The 17,883-nt window shown below is 34.5% G+C and overlaps 1 protein-coding gene across 1 annotated transcript in view; it reads left to right on the top strand.

Annotated features, from left to right (window-relative positions):
* KIF20B (kinesin family member 20B) overlaps positions 1–17,883 on the top strand; it is a 77,888-nt gene that overhangs the window by 23,179 nt on the left and 36,826 nt on the right. Inside the window, exons 14-20 of the mRNA XM_080823448.1 lie at positions 119–258; positions 1,036–1,174; positions 1,877–2,105; positions 2,991–3,043; positions 8,641–8,794; positions 13,224–14,463; positions 14,802–14,940. Of these exons, the coding sequence (XP_080679574.1) occupies positions 119–258; positions 1,036–1,174; positions 1,877–2,105; positions 2,991–3,043; positions 8,641–8,794; positions 13,224–14,463; positions 14,802–14,940 (2,094 nt within the window). The remainder of the gene's footprint in view (positions 1–118; positions 259–1,035; positions 1,175–1,876; positions 2,106–2,990; positions 3,044–8,640; positions 8,795–13,223; positions 14,464–14,801; positions 14,941–17,883) is intronic.

Below are 17,883 nucleotides of genomic sequence, written 5' to 3'. Positions count from 1 at the left end.
CATTATTGAAAGAATGCATAATTATAGTCACTAAATGAAGAGTTATTTTTGAATGCTCAGACTGTAGTATTTCTTTTGGGATATATTTATTCTTAGGATTTTAATATTTATGTTTTAGAAACTATTAGCTTTAATAGAAGACTTGAAAAAAAAACTGATAAATGAAAGAAAAGAAAAGTTAACACTGGAATTTAAAATTCGTGATGAAGTTACACAGGAGTTTACTCAATATTTAGCTCAACGGGAAGCTGACTTTAAGTAAGTTATTTCTTTATGTCCTAGTAAAAATTGAGAATTTTGTTTGTTCAAAATTTTAATAAAGTTATTTATATTAAGTGGCTTCTGAATTCTGACCTTTCTGTGGGCTTGAAAGTAACTTGCTAATCCTCATAGTGTTTCAGAGTTGTACATGAATGATTTAGAATCTGCTTTTAGTTTATAATGTACTTAATCTTAGAAATTTATTTTTATTATTTTATTTATTTTTTCCATCATGGTAAGTGTACTCTTTAATCCCCATCACCCATATGAGCCATCCCCCTACACACTTATACTGATAACCTTAAGATTGTTCTCTGTGGTTAAGAGTCTGTTTCTTGGTTTGTCTCTCTTTTTTCCCTTTGTTCATTTGTTTTGTTTCTTAAATTTCACATATTAGTGAGATCATACAGTATTTGTCTTTCTTAGACTTGTTTTGCTTAGTGTTAAAATCTCTAACTCCATCCATTTTGTTGTAAATGGCAGTATTTCATTCCTTTTTATGGCTAAATAATATTCCATTGTGATGTGATATGTGTGTGTGTGTGTACATATATATATATATGTGTGTGTGTATATATGTACATATATATATATATATACACACACCACATTTTTATGCATTTGTCTATTGATAGACACTTGGGCTGCTACTGTAGTTTGGCTATTGTAAATAATGCTGCAGTAAACATAGGGGTGCATGTGTCCTTAATCTTGGAAATTTAAAAAAACACAAAGTGTTGCTTTTTCTTAATGGGATTAATTTGTGTTATGAAGGGAAACTCTCCTTCAGGAACGAGAGATACTTGAAGAAAATGCTGAATGTCGTTTGGCTATCTTCAAGGATTTGGTTGGTAAATGTGACACTCAAGAAGAACCAGCAAATCAAGATTGTGCCATGAAAGTTGAAACCAAAGTATGTTAACTGAAATGTTAAGTCCAGTGATGTTTTTGGTGCCAGCATGTAGTGTACCACATCAATAATGAAAAAACATTAAAATTCTTCAGAATTTTCAGAATATTTTGCTGTGATGAAAGCAAAAGCATTATATGTAAAAAGGATTGCTCTTGCTGGCTGACTGACCATTCCCTGCAGTTGAGGAAACATTATCTTTTTCTTTCTGTTGCTTCCACTGAAATTGATGTCTTTTGGGCGTTGTTCGATTTTTTTTTTTTTTTTTTAATTACTCAGTTTAGGGGCCTGGGATGGTTATGTCCTGGCTCTTACTGTCAAATCATCTTTATATGTCTCAGACATGGTTTGGCTCTTGGACTGAGTTGTGATAATGGAGGTTTGTTTCCTCAGCTGTCCCAACAGAGACTTAGGAGACTTATAAGTGAAAGTATACCTGAACTGATGTCATAATTGTTCTATAATGACTTCTAGCTTATGACATTTTTTTAAAGAGTGGAACTATGTCTCCCATTCCATAAAACAGAAAATGTGTAATGGAACACAGCTTTTTCATAATTGGAGATACTTTAATATACTTTATTGAAAAACATTTTAAGTTGTGAATTTTTTGCTACGTGTTAAAACTGTCTAAATCAGATAGTGCCACATTCTAAGAGTGAAAGCCACTGTTAACAATAGGCATGTGGTTTTTGCTATTTTTAGGAAGCACATAATCATGTAGGAATTGAAGATATTATTGATTCTCTTCAAGATGATGTCACTGATATTAAGAAACAGGCTGAAATTGCTCACTTATATATTGCATCTCTTGCTGACCCCCAGGAAGCTATTGCTTGTTTAGAAATAAAATTTAATCAAGTTAAGGCTGAATTAACTAAAACCAAAGAAGAATTAATCAAAACCCAGGAAGAGTTAAAAAAGAGAGAAAATGGTAAGTAGATGTATCTTATCCATATTAGATGTTACAAATGTATACAAAGATAGTTGGTGAGTATAAGAGATTTATGTAGCTTATTTACTATAGTAACTAGAAGATTCTCTGATCTAGGTAACATTTAAAGTTTAATATTTTAGTGGCTTTATAGTACTTTACTATTAAAAAACTTTTTTTTGCCTTTATTTACTTTCAGACTAATATTAGTAGAGAATGGACTTCTTAAAAAAAGCAAAACAAAACCAAAGAACAACCACCACCAAACTAAGCATTAGTTTTATGAGCAAATAAAGAAATCTTACAGGAAATTGTAATGCTGTGAATTTTATTCTGTATTTTTTATGAATTATCATGGTGTAGTAGATTCTGCTTTGGGCTTGTAAGTTTGGGATAAAGTGACTCCTCTGGAGTGATCTTAAGTTTGTTGGTGCTCCATGCCAGCTCTGAGCTATATATGTGTTTGCATGTGTATATATATATTTTAAATTTACATATATATTTATAATGTCATACCTGGTTTTTAAGTGTTAGATGAAATATTCTGCCCTTTTCTTTGTGAAACAAAATGGTTAGAAAATAGCAGGTAAGTGGATATATTTCTACATAATTAAGTGGACTAGAAAGGCACTATTTTTCTCTCTTCTCTGAAATTATACCAGAAATTTTTTACAATTTAGTGTATGTCATTCATTTTTACCCTGCATGGAATATTGAATGTGGCTTTTTCAGAAACATTGCCTTCTGGGGGTAGAATTAGTAGCTGAATGCTGTGTGCTTCTAGGGCTGTCAAAATCATTTTTCCCAAATGTAATACATGTTTCGTGATTATTCAGTGATATATTTTTAGATGCTTATTTATTTTCAATATTCTTATTTTTTCAGAATCAGAAATTAATTTAAATTCATTGGTTCAAGAGCTTGAGAAATCTAATAAGGTAATACTTCCAGTTTTATTTTGTCTTGATAAGGAACTTAATAAGTAATTGAAGGAACATGAATTATGACAAGGTACTTTTATTTTAAAAATAATTAAAGGGGGCACCTGGGTGGCTCAGTGGGTTAAGCCGCTGCCTTCGGCTCAGGTCATGATCTCGGGGTCCTGGGATCGAGTCCCACATTGGGCTCTCTGCTCGGCGGGGGGCCTGCTTCCTCCCTTCTCTCTCTGTCTGCCTCTCTGCCTACTTGTGATCTCTCTCTGTCAAATAAATAAATAAAATCTTTGAAAAAAAATAATTAAAGAAAAAGTAATAATTGATAGAAGATTGAAAATTATAAGTTTCCAATGATAGCCCCTGGAAAGCTTCTTCAGTCTTTCCAGAGGATATTTTATTTATATATAGAGAACATATACACGCATCTTTTTTCTATGTAAAATAGAAGATAAGAAAGCCCCCCATAATCTTCCTCCTGAATGAAAATAAGAGAGAAAACCAAGTTGGATGATAGCTTGTTTTTTAGATGTTTACCTTATTTATTTATTCGAAAGATTTTATTTATTTATTTGAGAGATAGAGTGCACTGGAGCAGGGGTGAGGGGCAGAGGGAGAGCGGGAGAGAGAATCTCAAACTCCCCACTGAATGCAGAACCTGCCACGGGGCTTGATTCCAAGACCCTGAGATCATGACCTGAGCTGAAATGAGGAGTCTGATCCTTAACTGACTGAGCCATCCAGGCACCCCATATGTATTTATTTTTATAGAACACTTAACTATGTATCCTCTCAAATGCTCTACATTTTTAACTCATTTAGATCTCAGAACAACTTTATGATGCAGATACTGTTATTATTTTTTATTTTTACAGAGACATAAAATAACTTGCCCGGGGCCATACAGCTAGAAGGTAGAAAAGTTTAGGATTCATCCCTGGACAATCTGATTCCAGATTCCTCTTACCCAATATGTTATATTGCTTTTCTTTCCTTTATTTAAATAAACATATGTTATTTTTTAAACAAAAATAAGGTCATACTATGCATACAGATATTTTTACTTAGTCTTAAAATGTGAAGGAATTCTAAAATTGCATCAGACTTGCATTTTATCTATCCTAAAATATATTTATTAGACATTGCTATTTTTCTTCTTTCCAAAGAAAATACTTATGCAGAATCAAAGAATTCAGGAGTTGGTAGATATAATTGATCAAAAAGAGGATACAAACAACAAATTTCAAAATGTAAAATTTCATACAGAAAACACATTTGCAAGCAGTATAAGAATTTAACTTTGTCTGCCTTACAAATTACACTAAAAAGTCTATGTTTTGGTTCAAAATAAAGTAATTTAAAATAACTTATATAGCTAAGATTAATTTACTAAGAATGTTGAATTGCTTGTTTGGTGTTGAATTTAGTTTACCATTGTGCAAATCTGAGTTTTTGAGAACATGCAAAAGGGCATTTGACCTCTGTGAACATAATATCCCACAAACTATGCTGGCAGTGGTTTACATATGTGAACGAAAAGAATATGTAGCTCTTGGAAGTCTAAGCCTTAGCTAGTTGGAAGGGGAGCTCTGGGCAAAAGGAACTTAATGTGCTCAGATAGCTGGAGGTCATAAAGATTTCTGTCTCTCTTTGTTTCTATCACTGTATCGATCTGTATTTCTATGTCTTTATATAGAACTATAAATGAAATTCAGTGGAGTTAGGGTTTTTTTTGGTTAGAGGCTTATTTTTATTAAATGCATTTTTTGCTAATGTTCATATGCTTAATGGCAAGGATATTTTATTTTAAAAATTGCATCATGTACTATGCCATGTAAAGTGTTTAAGGGTTTTAGAAGTACAAGTTTAGGTAATTTCATATTTAGTTAGTTTAGCATAATCAGCCTGCCTTTTAATCCTTTTTTTTTTTTAAACAATGGCTTTGGTTTTCCTTTATGTTTTTTTTATTGTAAACTCCTTTATATTATTGTTTGAGTTAAAGAAGACAATATATATATATAACATAATAGGCTGAGTAAACTAATAGCCAAACCTCTCTGCTTTGTTTGGAGGTACTTTTTTATGTCTTTTCTCTGACCAGATGAGGCAAGATTGACATCTTGTAAAAAGTGCTGTTGACTGTCCTTTCTCTCTTTAAAGTCAGGGTCCAGTATTCACCAGTATTCTCAGAATCATCTGAGCATTAGGTGGGCTTTTGGTACTATAGGAGTAGATAAGAAGCATTCTAGAATAGCTTACCTTCGGTCTAATCTCTGGTGGCAGACCTCTATTTTGGTATTCTTTAGAAGCATTATTCAGTCTGTCTGACCTTTTTTTTTTGGTACCTGAACTGGGAGAGACACCCTTGTAGTAAGGAGAAGAGCAAGGATGAGAAGCATAAAATGATGTATTTCAGTCAAAAAACAAAACAAAACAAAACAACAAAAACACTTGTTGAATGTCTACTGTGTCCTGGGTACTGTGTTAGATTTTGAGAATTATATAGATGACTAAAGACTAGTCCCCTTAATGATTCCTCAGTAAGAGAGAAACCACGTAAACAGAATTGTAATGAAATGTGCGGTGGTAGTCAGTATATACAGGAAGCTGAGAATAGGTGGAGGTTTAGGGAATACTTTCTGGAGATGAAAATGATTAAGTTGACCCATGAAGGATGATTAAAATTCAGTCAGTTTAAAGTATGGGGAAGGGGGCAGTCCATACCTGGGAGGGACAAGAAAATAGGCTGGTCTTCCAGGTGTAGGATTCAGAATGCTCAAAGTCCTGGAAATGAGAAATCTTTCAGTCAGTGTAGGAAAGCACAAGCATTGTTCAAGAAAACATTTGAAGCAAGGAGAGGTGAGAAGTGAGGCAGGAAGCAGTGGGTTGGGGTAAGGTGGTTGAAGTTCTTAAATTCTGCATTAAAGAGTTTGAGTTTTATTCCATGGGCAATGAGAAGTCATTAATTTTAAGGAGAGGAGTAGTAAAGTTGATTTTTTATTTTGAGTTTGATGTATTTGGAAATTTGGGGGATGGGATTGAGATGGAGTTAGACTGGAGGCATAGAGACCAGAAAAGTCTCTTTGGAAGAGTCAGGTGATAGTTGATGAGGCCTCTGATTAAGGGTAGTTGGATGGTGGCGGTAGAAATTAAGAAGAGGATATTGACTTGTGAATTAAGGGGAGATAAGACCTTTTGGGACTGGGAGCTTGACTTTTTATAGTATGAGCTGGTGGGCCTTCGGACTCTTAGCACTTTTGTTTGGCTGTTCAGCACATGGTTTTGCTCTGATCACTTGATTTGGATTGTAAGTCTTGTTTGGTTTGGTGAAGGAAAATAAAAAAATAAAAAGCCAGAGACATCACTCTGGCAACTACATCTTCGAAGAAAATTATTGGAAATTTAAGTTGGAATTCTATTTATTTCTATAGAATGTTTATATACCGCAGTGTGTTAGTCATGTTTAAGTAATAGTGAAACAATAATTTAAAATAGCAATGTTTGGGCACCTGGATGGCTCAGTCATTGGGCGTCTGCCTTTGGCTCAGGTCATGATCCCAGGGTCCTGGGATCGAGTCCCACATCGGGCTTCCTGCTCCGAGGGAAGCCTTCTTCTCCCTCTCCCCCTACCCTTCTTCTGTTCCCTCTCTCACTGTGTCTTTCTCTGTCAAATAAATAAATAAAATCTTTAAGAAAAATAACTTAACAATGTTCCTATTTTAATAGTCCTTGCCTATAAATAGACTTTTTAGATTGGTTGTAGATTCTGTTACCAGCTAGGTTTAAATAGTATGTGAAATTTTTCATGTAAATACATAAACAAATGTGAAGTAATTTGGAGCTTAACCTGATGTGCTATTTAATTGTTGATCTAGGTCACTGTTCCAAAGCTTGTCTTGAAAGCAGACTCTTCCTAATGATAAACTTCCTTTTGAATGGTAGTTCTTGATCATTTAACATCCACACACACTCTAGGGGCAGAAAAGACTCCTTTCAGTAACAGTTGTGTAGGGGCACCTGGGTAGCTCAGTAGGTTAAAGCCTCTCCCTTCAGCTTGGGTCATGATCCCAGGGTCCTGGGATCGAGCCCCGCATTGGGCTCTCTGCTCAGTGGGGAGCCTGCTTCCTCCTCTCTCTCTCTGCCTACCTCTCTGCCTACTTGTCTGTCAAATAAATAAATAAAAAATCTTAAAAAAAAAACACAACTGTTGTGGAGGATAGATTTTTTTTTGGAGAAGTTGTGTAACTTGAAGGAGGGAAAAAATGATAAGATCATTTCCCAAGAGTGAGGGAAGAGACAGCTTGAACCTGTCATGCAGTGTTTGAAAACTCTTAGGCTCTGTCACAGGTGTGATCTTTCTATTCCAGGATTTTGTTATTTCTCAGTGCTACCAGGGGACTAATTGTGAGAGTAGCGGTTTTTCATCATGAGATCCTCTTATCTAAAAAAACTGCTTTAGGGACGCCTGGGTGACTCAGTTGGTTAAGCAGCTGCCTTCGGCTCAGGTCATGATCCTCAGTGTCCTGGGATCGAGTCCCACATCGGGCTCCTTGCTTGGCAGGGAGCCTGCTTCTCCCTCTGCCTCCATCTGCCAGTGCTCTCACTCTCTCTCTCTCCGACAAATAAATAAATAAAATCTTTAAAAAAAAAAAAACTGCTTTAAAAACCCTCATTACTTTATAATTTAAAAAAGGCATCTAATCTCCTGGATAAAATGTTTGATTTTATGATGGAAAATGACTTTTTGTTTTTCATGCACTTTTTTTTTCTTACCCCTAAAAATGGTTTGCTACCAGCAGAAGGGATTTAAATAATCTTTACATTAAAAAAAAAATCCCTGGCTTTACTATCCCTTTGATTATTTTATAGACTTGTCCCTAACTGCTGAGTTTCACCCTTCCTTTTTCCAGATAACAGTATATAGTATCTTTTTCTGCTAGCCTTTCAGGGAGGCATAATATTTGCTTTAAAAAAATAGAAGTCTAAGTGATTTTTATTGTTTAGATAAATAAGAAGCTCAGTTTTAAGGCTGTCTGTAGACTGTATATCTTTAAATATATATAGGCTATATATTTAAAGCTGAGGCCAAAATTATTTTTCTGGGAGTTGTTAAAGTATAAAAAAATGCTGCCTATCTTTCAGAGGCTTTGGTAACAAAACTTGTTGAGTTTCTAGAGTGGAGCCTCAAGATTTTAAGTTCAAGTATATATATAAGAAACAATTTTGTCATAGTGTTTTGTATTTTTCTTTTCAAACACATTTTGAATGTGACCGGGCGTAAGTATTTTAGGGTTTTCCAGTTATCCCCAGAATAATATCTAGCCCATTAACAATGAATTTGCTTGAAGGTATCAGGATAAAACTATATGCTTAACTGACTTTAAGATAAGTGTTTTTGTTTTCCTTACTGAATGTACAAGTTAGTTAATATTACTGTCTTGCCAGAGCCATCAGTTATTTAGGGTGAGACTTAAGAAATAATTTAGAAAATGTTTCAACAAATTTGAAAATAAAATTTTTACGATACACTACTGAAACATAATTCCTATAGCTTTTGTTTCTTATAGCTTTGTATATGCCAACTAATCTTTATTTTATTTTAGGATAAGGATGGTACATTTTCTTTAATAATAAACAATAAAATGGCTTCTAATGAAACCACTGAAGTGCCTGAGGACAACAAAACCAAAACTGATTTGGGAAGAAAAAGAATAAATAAAAATGAACTTCAACTAGAAGAGCCACCAGCAAAGAAAGGTACTACTTAACTTGCCATTAGGAGGGCTTTAAGAAAGTTAGTTCCTAAACTGGTAATGGGAAAAGTTGCAAATAGAAGGAAACTTTTATCTAAAAAAAAAAACCCGAGAAAATGTATATGTCACTGATTTTTTGCTAACATGTTATAGACTGCCTGGAGGATGGGTGTATGTATTTATAGCTGTCCTTTATTTTAATAAAATATTTTTAGATACTGTGTTTTTATCACATTTTGCATACGTATGATTCTTTTTACTGCTGCGCCTGTGGTAGTTAAAACATCACTTCTATTTTCATAATTATAGTATCTTCTTATGCCCAAATCTCCCCACATTCTTTATTCCGTCTATGAAAAGACATTTGCCAATAAGACTTCGAGCTGAGCATTATGAAAGACGTATGTGCTCAAGTTATTGTATTTAACTAGGGAATTACTAAAAAAGTAGGTACATACTTACTGTATAGTACATGTCCCTATTTATGTGGAAGACGGATCAATTTTAAAGTTCTCTCTAAGCTATTTGTTACCTCTCTTTTTTTAATTTAATTTTTTTTAAAAAGATTTATTTATTTGACAGAGAGATAGAGAGCACAAGTAGGCAGAGCAGCAGGCAGAGGGAGAGGGAGAAGCAAGCTCTCCACTGAGCAGGAAGCCCGATGTGGGGCTCGATCCCAGGACTCGGGGATCATGACCTGAGCCGAAGGCAGCCGCATAACTGACTGAGCAACCCAGGCACCCCTGTTATCTCTTTTAGAAAACTCTTGTAATATGATACAGGGAGTAAGGGCTTTCTAAGAGGTTTAGAAACATAGCTTTAGAAACCTTCCTAGCTGCTTCATACTGAGAAAAATGGGTAAGTTAAGTCTTTTGTTACTAGTAAAGTAAAATAAGTACCACCTGCCTACTGGGTTGTCAACAATGAAAACAGTGGGGTAGTACACCAACTTAATAAACACCTCATAGAGCCGCAGTAAAATGAATGTTTTCAAAAGTAGATGCCTTAGAGGATAATATTAGATATATGGTTTATGGGATGTACAGTGCTGTTTGAGCTAATAGATCTAGACTAATATGCATATGCCTTCTGTTATCCATTGCTACTGGGAGGACGAGTTTGCTATGATTTTTTCCTCTTTTCCTCCTTTCACTTTGGTCAGTGCCATAGAATAGCTGAGAATGTAGGATCTGTAGGTGACTAAGAAGTAGAAGTGGCCAGGAACAAGTGAAACACACAGTGGGACTAATCCTAAAGGTAACCCATTCATGAAGAAGCATATTTAAGAACTATTGTTGTTAGCTATAAATAATTTTGATGCAGGTAGATTTAAGTAAGTTTAGGTAACACGACAAAAGACTTTTTTTCTCCTTTAAGTCACAACCACTTTGACTATTTCTCAATTATTTGTATTATTAGAGACTACAGGGATTACATAAGGTGTTAGCTTATGAAAATTGTAGCTGTAACTACCCTCCTCCCCTTTACCTCATACTAAAAAATGTCTAGAATAAAATCTGTGACTCCTGTAACCACTAGGATAATATCAGGGGGTTGATAGTTTCATGGAATGCTTATGTTCTCTTCTTAAAAGGAAATGCAAAGCCATTTCCCCGTGGAAGTGAATTTGCTTGTTTGAGGTCATTGTATCTGTAGTTTGGGAAAGCTGGTAGCCATGTGAACAGTCCAAGAAATAAGGCTTCAGATAGCAATAAAAGAGACAAACCGGAGACATGATATAGTCTGCTTACTTGTGATTTTTCAATCAAACTGTAATTGTTGTAACAGAATACAAGCAGAAGTATAGGTTGAATGTAGTGTAAATACTAAATTAGTGTCAACTGCATTCTTGTTGTTTATGTTTAGTTTTTATAAGTTAACAATAGATACTTAAGAGTTATCCCATCTCTATTGCTGGATGAATACTTTAATTTTTTCCCAAGAAGGCTGTCCTGAATATGTTCTATAAATCTTTGGATAGAAAACATTTAAAGTTTTCTCTCATCCAAGTACTAACCAGGCCCGACCCTGCTTAGCTTCCGAGATCAGACGAGATTGGGCGCGTTCAGGGTGGTATGGCCGTAGACCATTTAAAGTTTTCTGAAAGAATAGTGTGATTATCTGAAAAAAAATTAGGTACAAAACAAATTAGTTTGATTTACTTTATGTAATTATCCTAGTTCTTGAAATATGGTAAAATTAAAAGAACGTTACTTGATCACAAAAGTTTCACTGAGCTTTCTGTATGCACTCTAGGGTTTAAGGACTATATGTATCCGTATGGTATGCATGACTCAAATCTCTTGAGTCAGGATAGATAGGATCTATTTGTGAGTTCTGAATTTCTGATTGTTGTCATTTTAAACTTGCTTAGATCCTTTCTCTCTCTCTCCTGATGAATGGTTCAGATAGTTTTATAACTTGTTTTTTTAAAGAGCATGGTTTTCTTAAACATTTCTAAGTTATGAAAAAAAAAATCCATCCTCATTTAGTTTTCCTAATTAGTCATTTCCACTGATGAAGTCAAAGGTATAAAAATAGCATCAAAAGTAGAGAATTACGTTAAATGGAAAGTAGAATAGAAGTCTGAACCAGTGGAGAAGATGGGGTCATTCCACTTTGGGATGACTTCCCATAACTGTAAGATGGTAGGAGACAATCTGATGGAAGAAGGATATATTGGAGGGGCGCCTGGGTGGCTCAGTGGGTTAATAAGCCTCTTCCTTCGGCTCAGGTCATGATCCCAGGGTCCTGGGATCAAGCCCCGCATCGGGCTCTCTGCTCAGCGGGGAGCCTGCTTCCTCCTCTCTCTGCCTGTCTCTCTGCCTACCTGTGATCTCTGTCAAATAAATAAATAAAGTCTTTTATTAAAAAAAAAAAGGATAGACAAACCATAAAAGACTCAATCTCAAGAAACAGACTGAGGGTTGCGGGGGGGGAAGGGGGACGGGAGAGGGTGGTGGGGAAATGGACATTGGGGAGGGTATGGGCTATGATGAGTGCTGTGAAATGTGTAAACCAGATGATTCACAGACCTGTACCCCTGGGGATAAAAATACATTATATGTTTATTAAAATAAAAAATTAAAAAAAAAAAAAAAAGGATATATTGGCTGAAAATTATTAAAAAAAAGAAAAAAATCCGTAAGAGTAAGTGGGCAAGTTTGTTATAAAAATAGTGTAAATCTTTAAGATTTTAGAGTAGCTGGAATACTTAGAATAAATCATGAATCTCAAGGCAGTAAATTAGGAAAATGTAACTACAAACATAAGAAAAGCTTCAGAAATACACTCATCAGGCTTTGATGAAAGTGACGCTCTACTGCAAGGGTAATGCCATGTTTTCCCTACACTCTTTGAGGCAGAGGAGACAATGTAATTTTATTATCTATAACAATGTAAGTTATAGATAATAAATCCTTATTCACTGAGCTTTTAAAATTAGTCCATATTAAAGAAAAGAGATCTTGGGATTGCATAATGGGATTGCACAGTTACGGCGGTACAGTAGCATCTAGATGGCTGGGTGAAGGAAGCTAATGTGGATTGTATACGAAGAATGAAAACTGAACTAATAAAGCTTGTTTTTGCTTAAATACTATGGAAACTCAGATAGATGATATTATTTTTGTTTTCCTTTGAGGAAGTGGTCACAGAGTTAAGGAGTTTGACAGTTATATAGCTAGTGATGGGTAAGGCTGCATGAGAGTTCCCAGAATTTCAACCATTTCCCCCCCTAATTTTAGCTATGAAAATATAAGCTTTTTCAAGTCATTCATTTAGTAGATCTGTAAGACAGTTGTGCTTTTATTTTTTTTATTTTTTATTTTTTTAAAGATTTTATTTATTTATTTGACAGACAGAGATCACAAGCAGGCAGAGAAGCAGGCAGAGAGAGAGGAAGGGAAGCAGGCTCCCTGCTAAGCAGAGAGCCCGATGTGGGGCTTGATCCCAGGACCCTGGGATCATGACCTGAGCCGAAGGCAGAGGCCCCAACCCACTGAGCCACCCAGGCGCCCCAGACAGTTGTGCTTTTAAATTATCTTTAGGATTTGGAATATCTGCATTGGGGTGTCTCATATGATTTCCTTCCCTCCGTCCCGTATTATAATGATAACAAATATTTGTAGTAGATAATTGAAAGAATATTGAAAGTTTTAAAAAGAAAATTGGGTAGTTTGCGTCAATTTTGGTGTACTTCTTTTGCTCTTTCTGCATTAATTAAAGGAACTATAGTTTTTAATGGGCTTATATTGGTGTGTTTTACAACCTGTTTTTTTTTTTTCCCACCCAGTGGCTTACTTTTGTTTTTCATTAGAAGTTTGCTTCCATGGTTTTTTTTTTTTTTTTTACTTTTAAATATTGGCTTATATGGTAACTTTTTGGTTTTCTTAAGATTTACCCGATTAATAGCAATTTTCTTATTTTTAAAGGATCTATTCATGCTAGTCCAACTATCACTGAAGATGAAAAGAAAAGTGAAGAAATGCAAAAGAGCATTTCAGAAGATGGGGAAGGCATTAGAATTTTACAAGAAAATAATGAAGAGCTGAAAACATGTTTACTTTCCGCTGAAAATGAACTTAAAAATGAAAAGGCAGAAAAAGCAGAATTGAATAAAAAGATTATTAGTTTGCAGCAGGAACTTTCTCTTTCTGAAAAAAAGAGTTTTACTTTAAGTATAGAGGTCCAACAAATTCAGTCAAATTATGATAATGCAGTTTCTGAATTACATGTGCAGAGAGGTATAAATCAAGAACAAGAGGAAAAGATTGTGAGATTGTCAAAGGAGATAGAAACCGCTAGGAAAAACATCACAAATAATGTTTCCCAAATTAAATTAATGCAAGCAAAAATAGATGAACTGCGAATGCTTGATTCAGTTGCTCAGATCTCAAACATAGATTTACTCAATCTCAGGGATCTGTCAAGTGGTTCTCAAGAGGATAATTTGCCGAATACACAGTTACACCTTTTAGAGAATGATAATTTGGTAAGTAAGCAGGTTAAAGAATATCATATTCAAGAACTAAGTAGGGAAAGTTCTTTCCATTCTAGTATTGAAGCCATTTGGGAAGAATGTAAGGAAATTGTAAAGGTCTCTTCCAAAAAGAGTCATCAGATCCAGGAACTGGAACAACAAATTGAAAAGTTACAGGCAGAATTAAAAGGTTGCATAGATGAAAACAATAGATTAAAAACAGAGGAGAAGGAGAATAAAAATCAAGGTGACCTACTAAAAGAAAAAGAAAATCTTATACAGCAGCTGCAACAAGAATTGCAAGAAAAAAATATTTCTTTTGATGTTCAAGTACAACATGTAGTTGAAGGGAAGAGAGCACTTTCAGAACTTACACAAGATGTTACTTGCTATAAGATGAAAATAAAAGAACTTGAAGCAATCTTAGAAACTCAAAAAGATGAATGCAATCATTCAGCCAAGTTAAAACAAGAAATTTTGGAAAAGGAATCTGTCATCTTAGAGCTAGAAAGAAATCTAAAGGAATTTCAAGCAAATCTTCAGGATTCTATCAAAAACAACAGAGATTTAAGTGAAAAGGAAGTCAAGTTGAAAGAAGAAATCTCACAATTAACAAGTAATTTGCAAGATGCAAAGCATTCACTTCAGTTAAAGGAAGAAGAAAAGGAAACTAACTGGCAAAAAGCAGAAAAGTAAGATAATGTTATCAAAATATTTAAAAGTACAAAGTGTTTATTTTATTAGTTTTCCTCTGTCTTTTAAATTATTTAGGTGGGTATAACTTAATCTAGCATAGTGTGTTTGAAGAGTAAAGAACTTGAACTTAGTTCAACTAAGTCTTTGGAACCAAAAGTTATATGCAAAAATCTGTTTATAAAATCACATGAAATCTTCTATGAAGGACTCAGTCATTGATTGGACAGTCTGGGTTTCTGAAAATTTAGAATTTTATAGGTTGTTACTAGCTCACATGTATGATCCTGTGTGGTTTGTGGTATGTCACTATAGAAAAATTATTTGTGTTCTTTAGGTTGAAAGAGGAGCTATCTGCAAGCTCTGCCCTTACACAGACTCTGAAAGCAGATCTTCAGAGGAAGGAAGAAGATTATGCTGAGCTGAAAGAGAAACTCGCTGATGCCAAAAAACAGATTGAGCAAGTTCAGAAAGAGGTAGGTTATTTGAAAAGTTGTGTGGCCAATTTAAATAACAAAGATTGTTTTCATTGTAGAGCACATTTTTTAGACACTAATTTTAGAATAAAATGTTTATCAACTCAATTTTTTTTTTTTAAATGAGGAGAATACTTATTTCACAAAAGAAAGCTTAAAGTGAAGAATGTCCAACATTAGGAAAAAATATGTGGGGGAGATCTTGGGGGAAGGGTAAAAGAGGTGGTGGGGATTAAGAGCACACTAATCACTAATGAGCACTGAGTAATGTATAGAATTGTTGAACCACTGAAACTAATATAACACTGTTAGCTTTGCTGTAATTAAAATTAAAAAACTTAATAAATTTCAAAAAAGAAAAAAATGTGCCTCGTGTGGTATTAGAATCTTTTTTTCTATTAAGGACTGCCCAGTTCAGTTCCCCCCAAAAAGTGAAAAGCAAACTTCTGTTTGCAGATAATATTCACGAGAGTATGCAGTATAGTTGTTACAAGTTTTTATCATAGTTTAGTTTGAAAATAGGAAATACAATCACTGATTCCAAATACAAAATATACAAATGTACATTCAGTGAGAAAACTCCCTCCCAACTGTCCCATTGATCAAGTTTCTCTTCAAGGCATCAAATGACACCAGTTACTTTCTTTTTTTTTAAATTTTTCCTCTTTCTATCCTTCTTTTTTTCTCTCTCTTTAAAAAAAAATGAAAGCATCCTGTAAACACTGTTGTAAATCTTAGTTTTTTCACTTAATAGTGCATCATGGCTGTCATATCAGGGTAATATAGTTATTTTATGACTACAAAATTTTATGACTGCAAAATGATTACAAAATTATGACAGAAATGTTAATTGGTCCTGGATTGTTAGACAGTTCAGATGATTTCATCTTCTTCTGATTGAGCTTATGCAGCAAAATCATTTGAACATTTACAAGTCATTCTAAGTAGAATTTATGGGTCACTTGTTGGTACATTGTAACTTGGTATTTATTATGCTCATTATGCCAATTTATAAGCCAGAAGTAATGTATGAGAATAAGAGTATTTCTTTCACCCTTATCCACAAAGTAGTATTTTATCATACTTTTTGATATTTGACAGATAAAGAGTATATATCTGGGGATGCCTGGGTGGCTCAGTCAGTTAAGCATCAGCCTTTGGCTCAGGTCATGATTGTGGGGTACTGAGTATGAGCCCTGTGTTGGCTTCCTGCTCTGTGGGAGGCCTGTTTCTCCTTCTCCTTCTGACTACAGCTCCCCCTGCTTGTGCTCTCCCTCTCTGTCAAATAAATAAAATCTTAAAAAAAAGTATAATTCTGTTTCTAATTTTAAAAACTTTAGTTCTAAAAAAATCACTGTAATTCCAGTTTGCATTTTTCTAATTATGAGTGAGCATCTATTTGTTTAAAAGCCATTTGTATGTGTGTATGTGTGTGTGTTTCTGTGAGCTGTGTATTCATATCTTGGGCTTTTTAAATTTGGGTTATTGATTTTTATTCTGTTTTTAAATTAGTTTGCTTTATAGGAGCCTATAACATATTCAGGAAATTAGTCTTTTTAAGAGTATGAATTGTAGACCCCTGCCCTGATTGCTATTTTCCTTGGTAAGCTTCTTTTTGTTTAGATCAAATTTTTGATTTTCATGAATTTAAATTTATTAATTTTTCTACTGTGACTCCTTGATTTTGTCTTGTAGTTAGACTTTTTCTAAAAGCTGAAACAGTTTTATTATTTTTATTTATTTCTTTTTTTAAAAAGCTGAGAGAATTTTAAAGAATTATATAATATTATTACTTTGAGTTAGTCAAAAAGAATATTTAATGTTTAAGGTCTGAAGAAATTGATACAGCAAATGCTTGTGGGTCCCATCCCTATAGGTTTCCTGCCTCCATAGAAGTTATTACATTGAATGTTTTGTGTTTATCTTTTATCTTCTAAAAATATAATTTAAGTCATACCTATTTTTTATTTCTAAGCAGTATATTGTATTTTTCTGAGACTGTTTATTTTTCACGTATTCCTGAGGTTCATTTATGTATGGTTGTAATAACCACTTCCACCCTTGTGTGACATTCTGCAATTTATCCATTTGCCAGTTGACCAGTCAGATTTTTTTCTTCTTTTTTTACTTTTAGAAACTGCATTCCTCTCTTACACATGCCTGTGGGTATACTTGTGCAAGAGTTTATATTCCAGGGGGTGGAATTGTTTCATCAGAGGATATGAAGGGGTATATCATTGTCATTTGAAATGGCATTCCTCTGATTACTTAATGAAGTACAGCATCTATTCATGTTTTTATTGGATATTTGTCTCTTCTGGTTTCTATTCTAGGAAATCATTTGTTCATATTTTCTTTCTTTTTTTTAAGATGTTATTCATTTGAGAGAGAGAGAGAGAGAGAACATAAGCAGGGGGAGAGACAGAGGGAGAGGGAGAAACAGACACCCTGCTGAGCTTGGAGCCCAACTTGGGGCTTGATTCCAGAACCTAGAGATCATGACCTGAGCCAGAGGCAGATGCTTAACCATTTGAGCCACCCAGGTGCCCCCATATTTTCTTTTTTTAATATTTTTTTTCTTTTTTTATTAACATATATTATTAGCCCCAGGGGTACAGGTCTGTGAATCACCAGGTTTACACACTTCACATCACTCACCATAGCACATACCTTCCCCAATGTCCATAATCCCACCACCCTCATATTTTCTTTCAGTTGTGCAATCTCTTATTTTTATTTTATTTTTTTTTATTTTTTTTAAAGATTTTATTTATTTATTTGACAGACAGAGATCACAAGTAGGCAGAGAGGCAGGCAGAGAGAGAGGAGGAAGCAGGCTCCCTGCTGAGCAGAGAGCCCGATGCGGGGCTAGATCCCAGGACCCTGGGATCATGACCTGAGCCGAAGGCAGAGGCTTTAACCCACTGAGCCACCCAGGCGCCC

Source organism: Martes martes (assembly GCF_963455335.1).
Source record: "Martes martes genome assembly, chromosome: 14".
In the NCBI taxonomy this organism is placed as follows: Eukaryota; Metazoa; Chordata; class Mammalia; order Carnivora; family Mustelidae; genus Martes; species Martes martes.
Note: the sequence above shows the minus strand (reverse complement) of the source record. Positions and strands in the feature narration are given on the sequence as shown.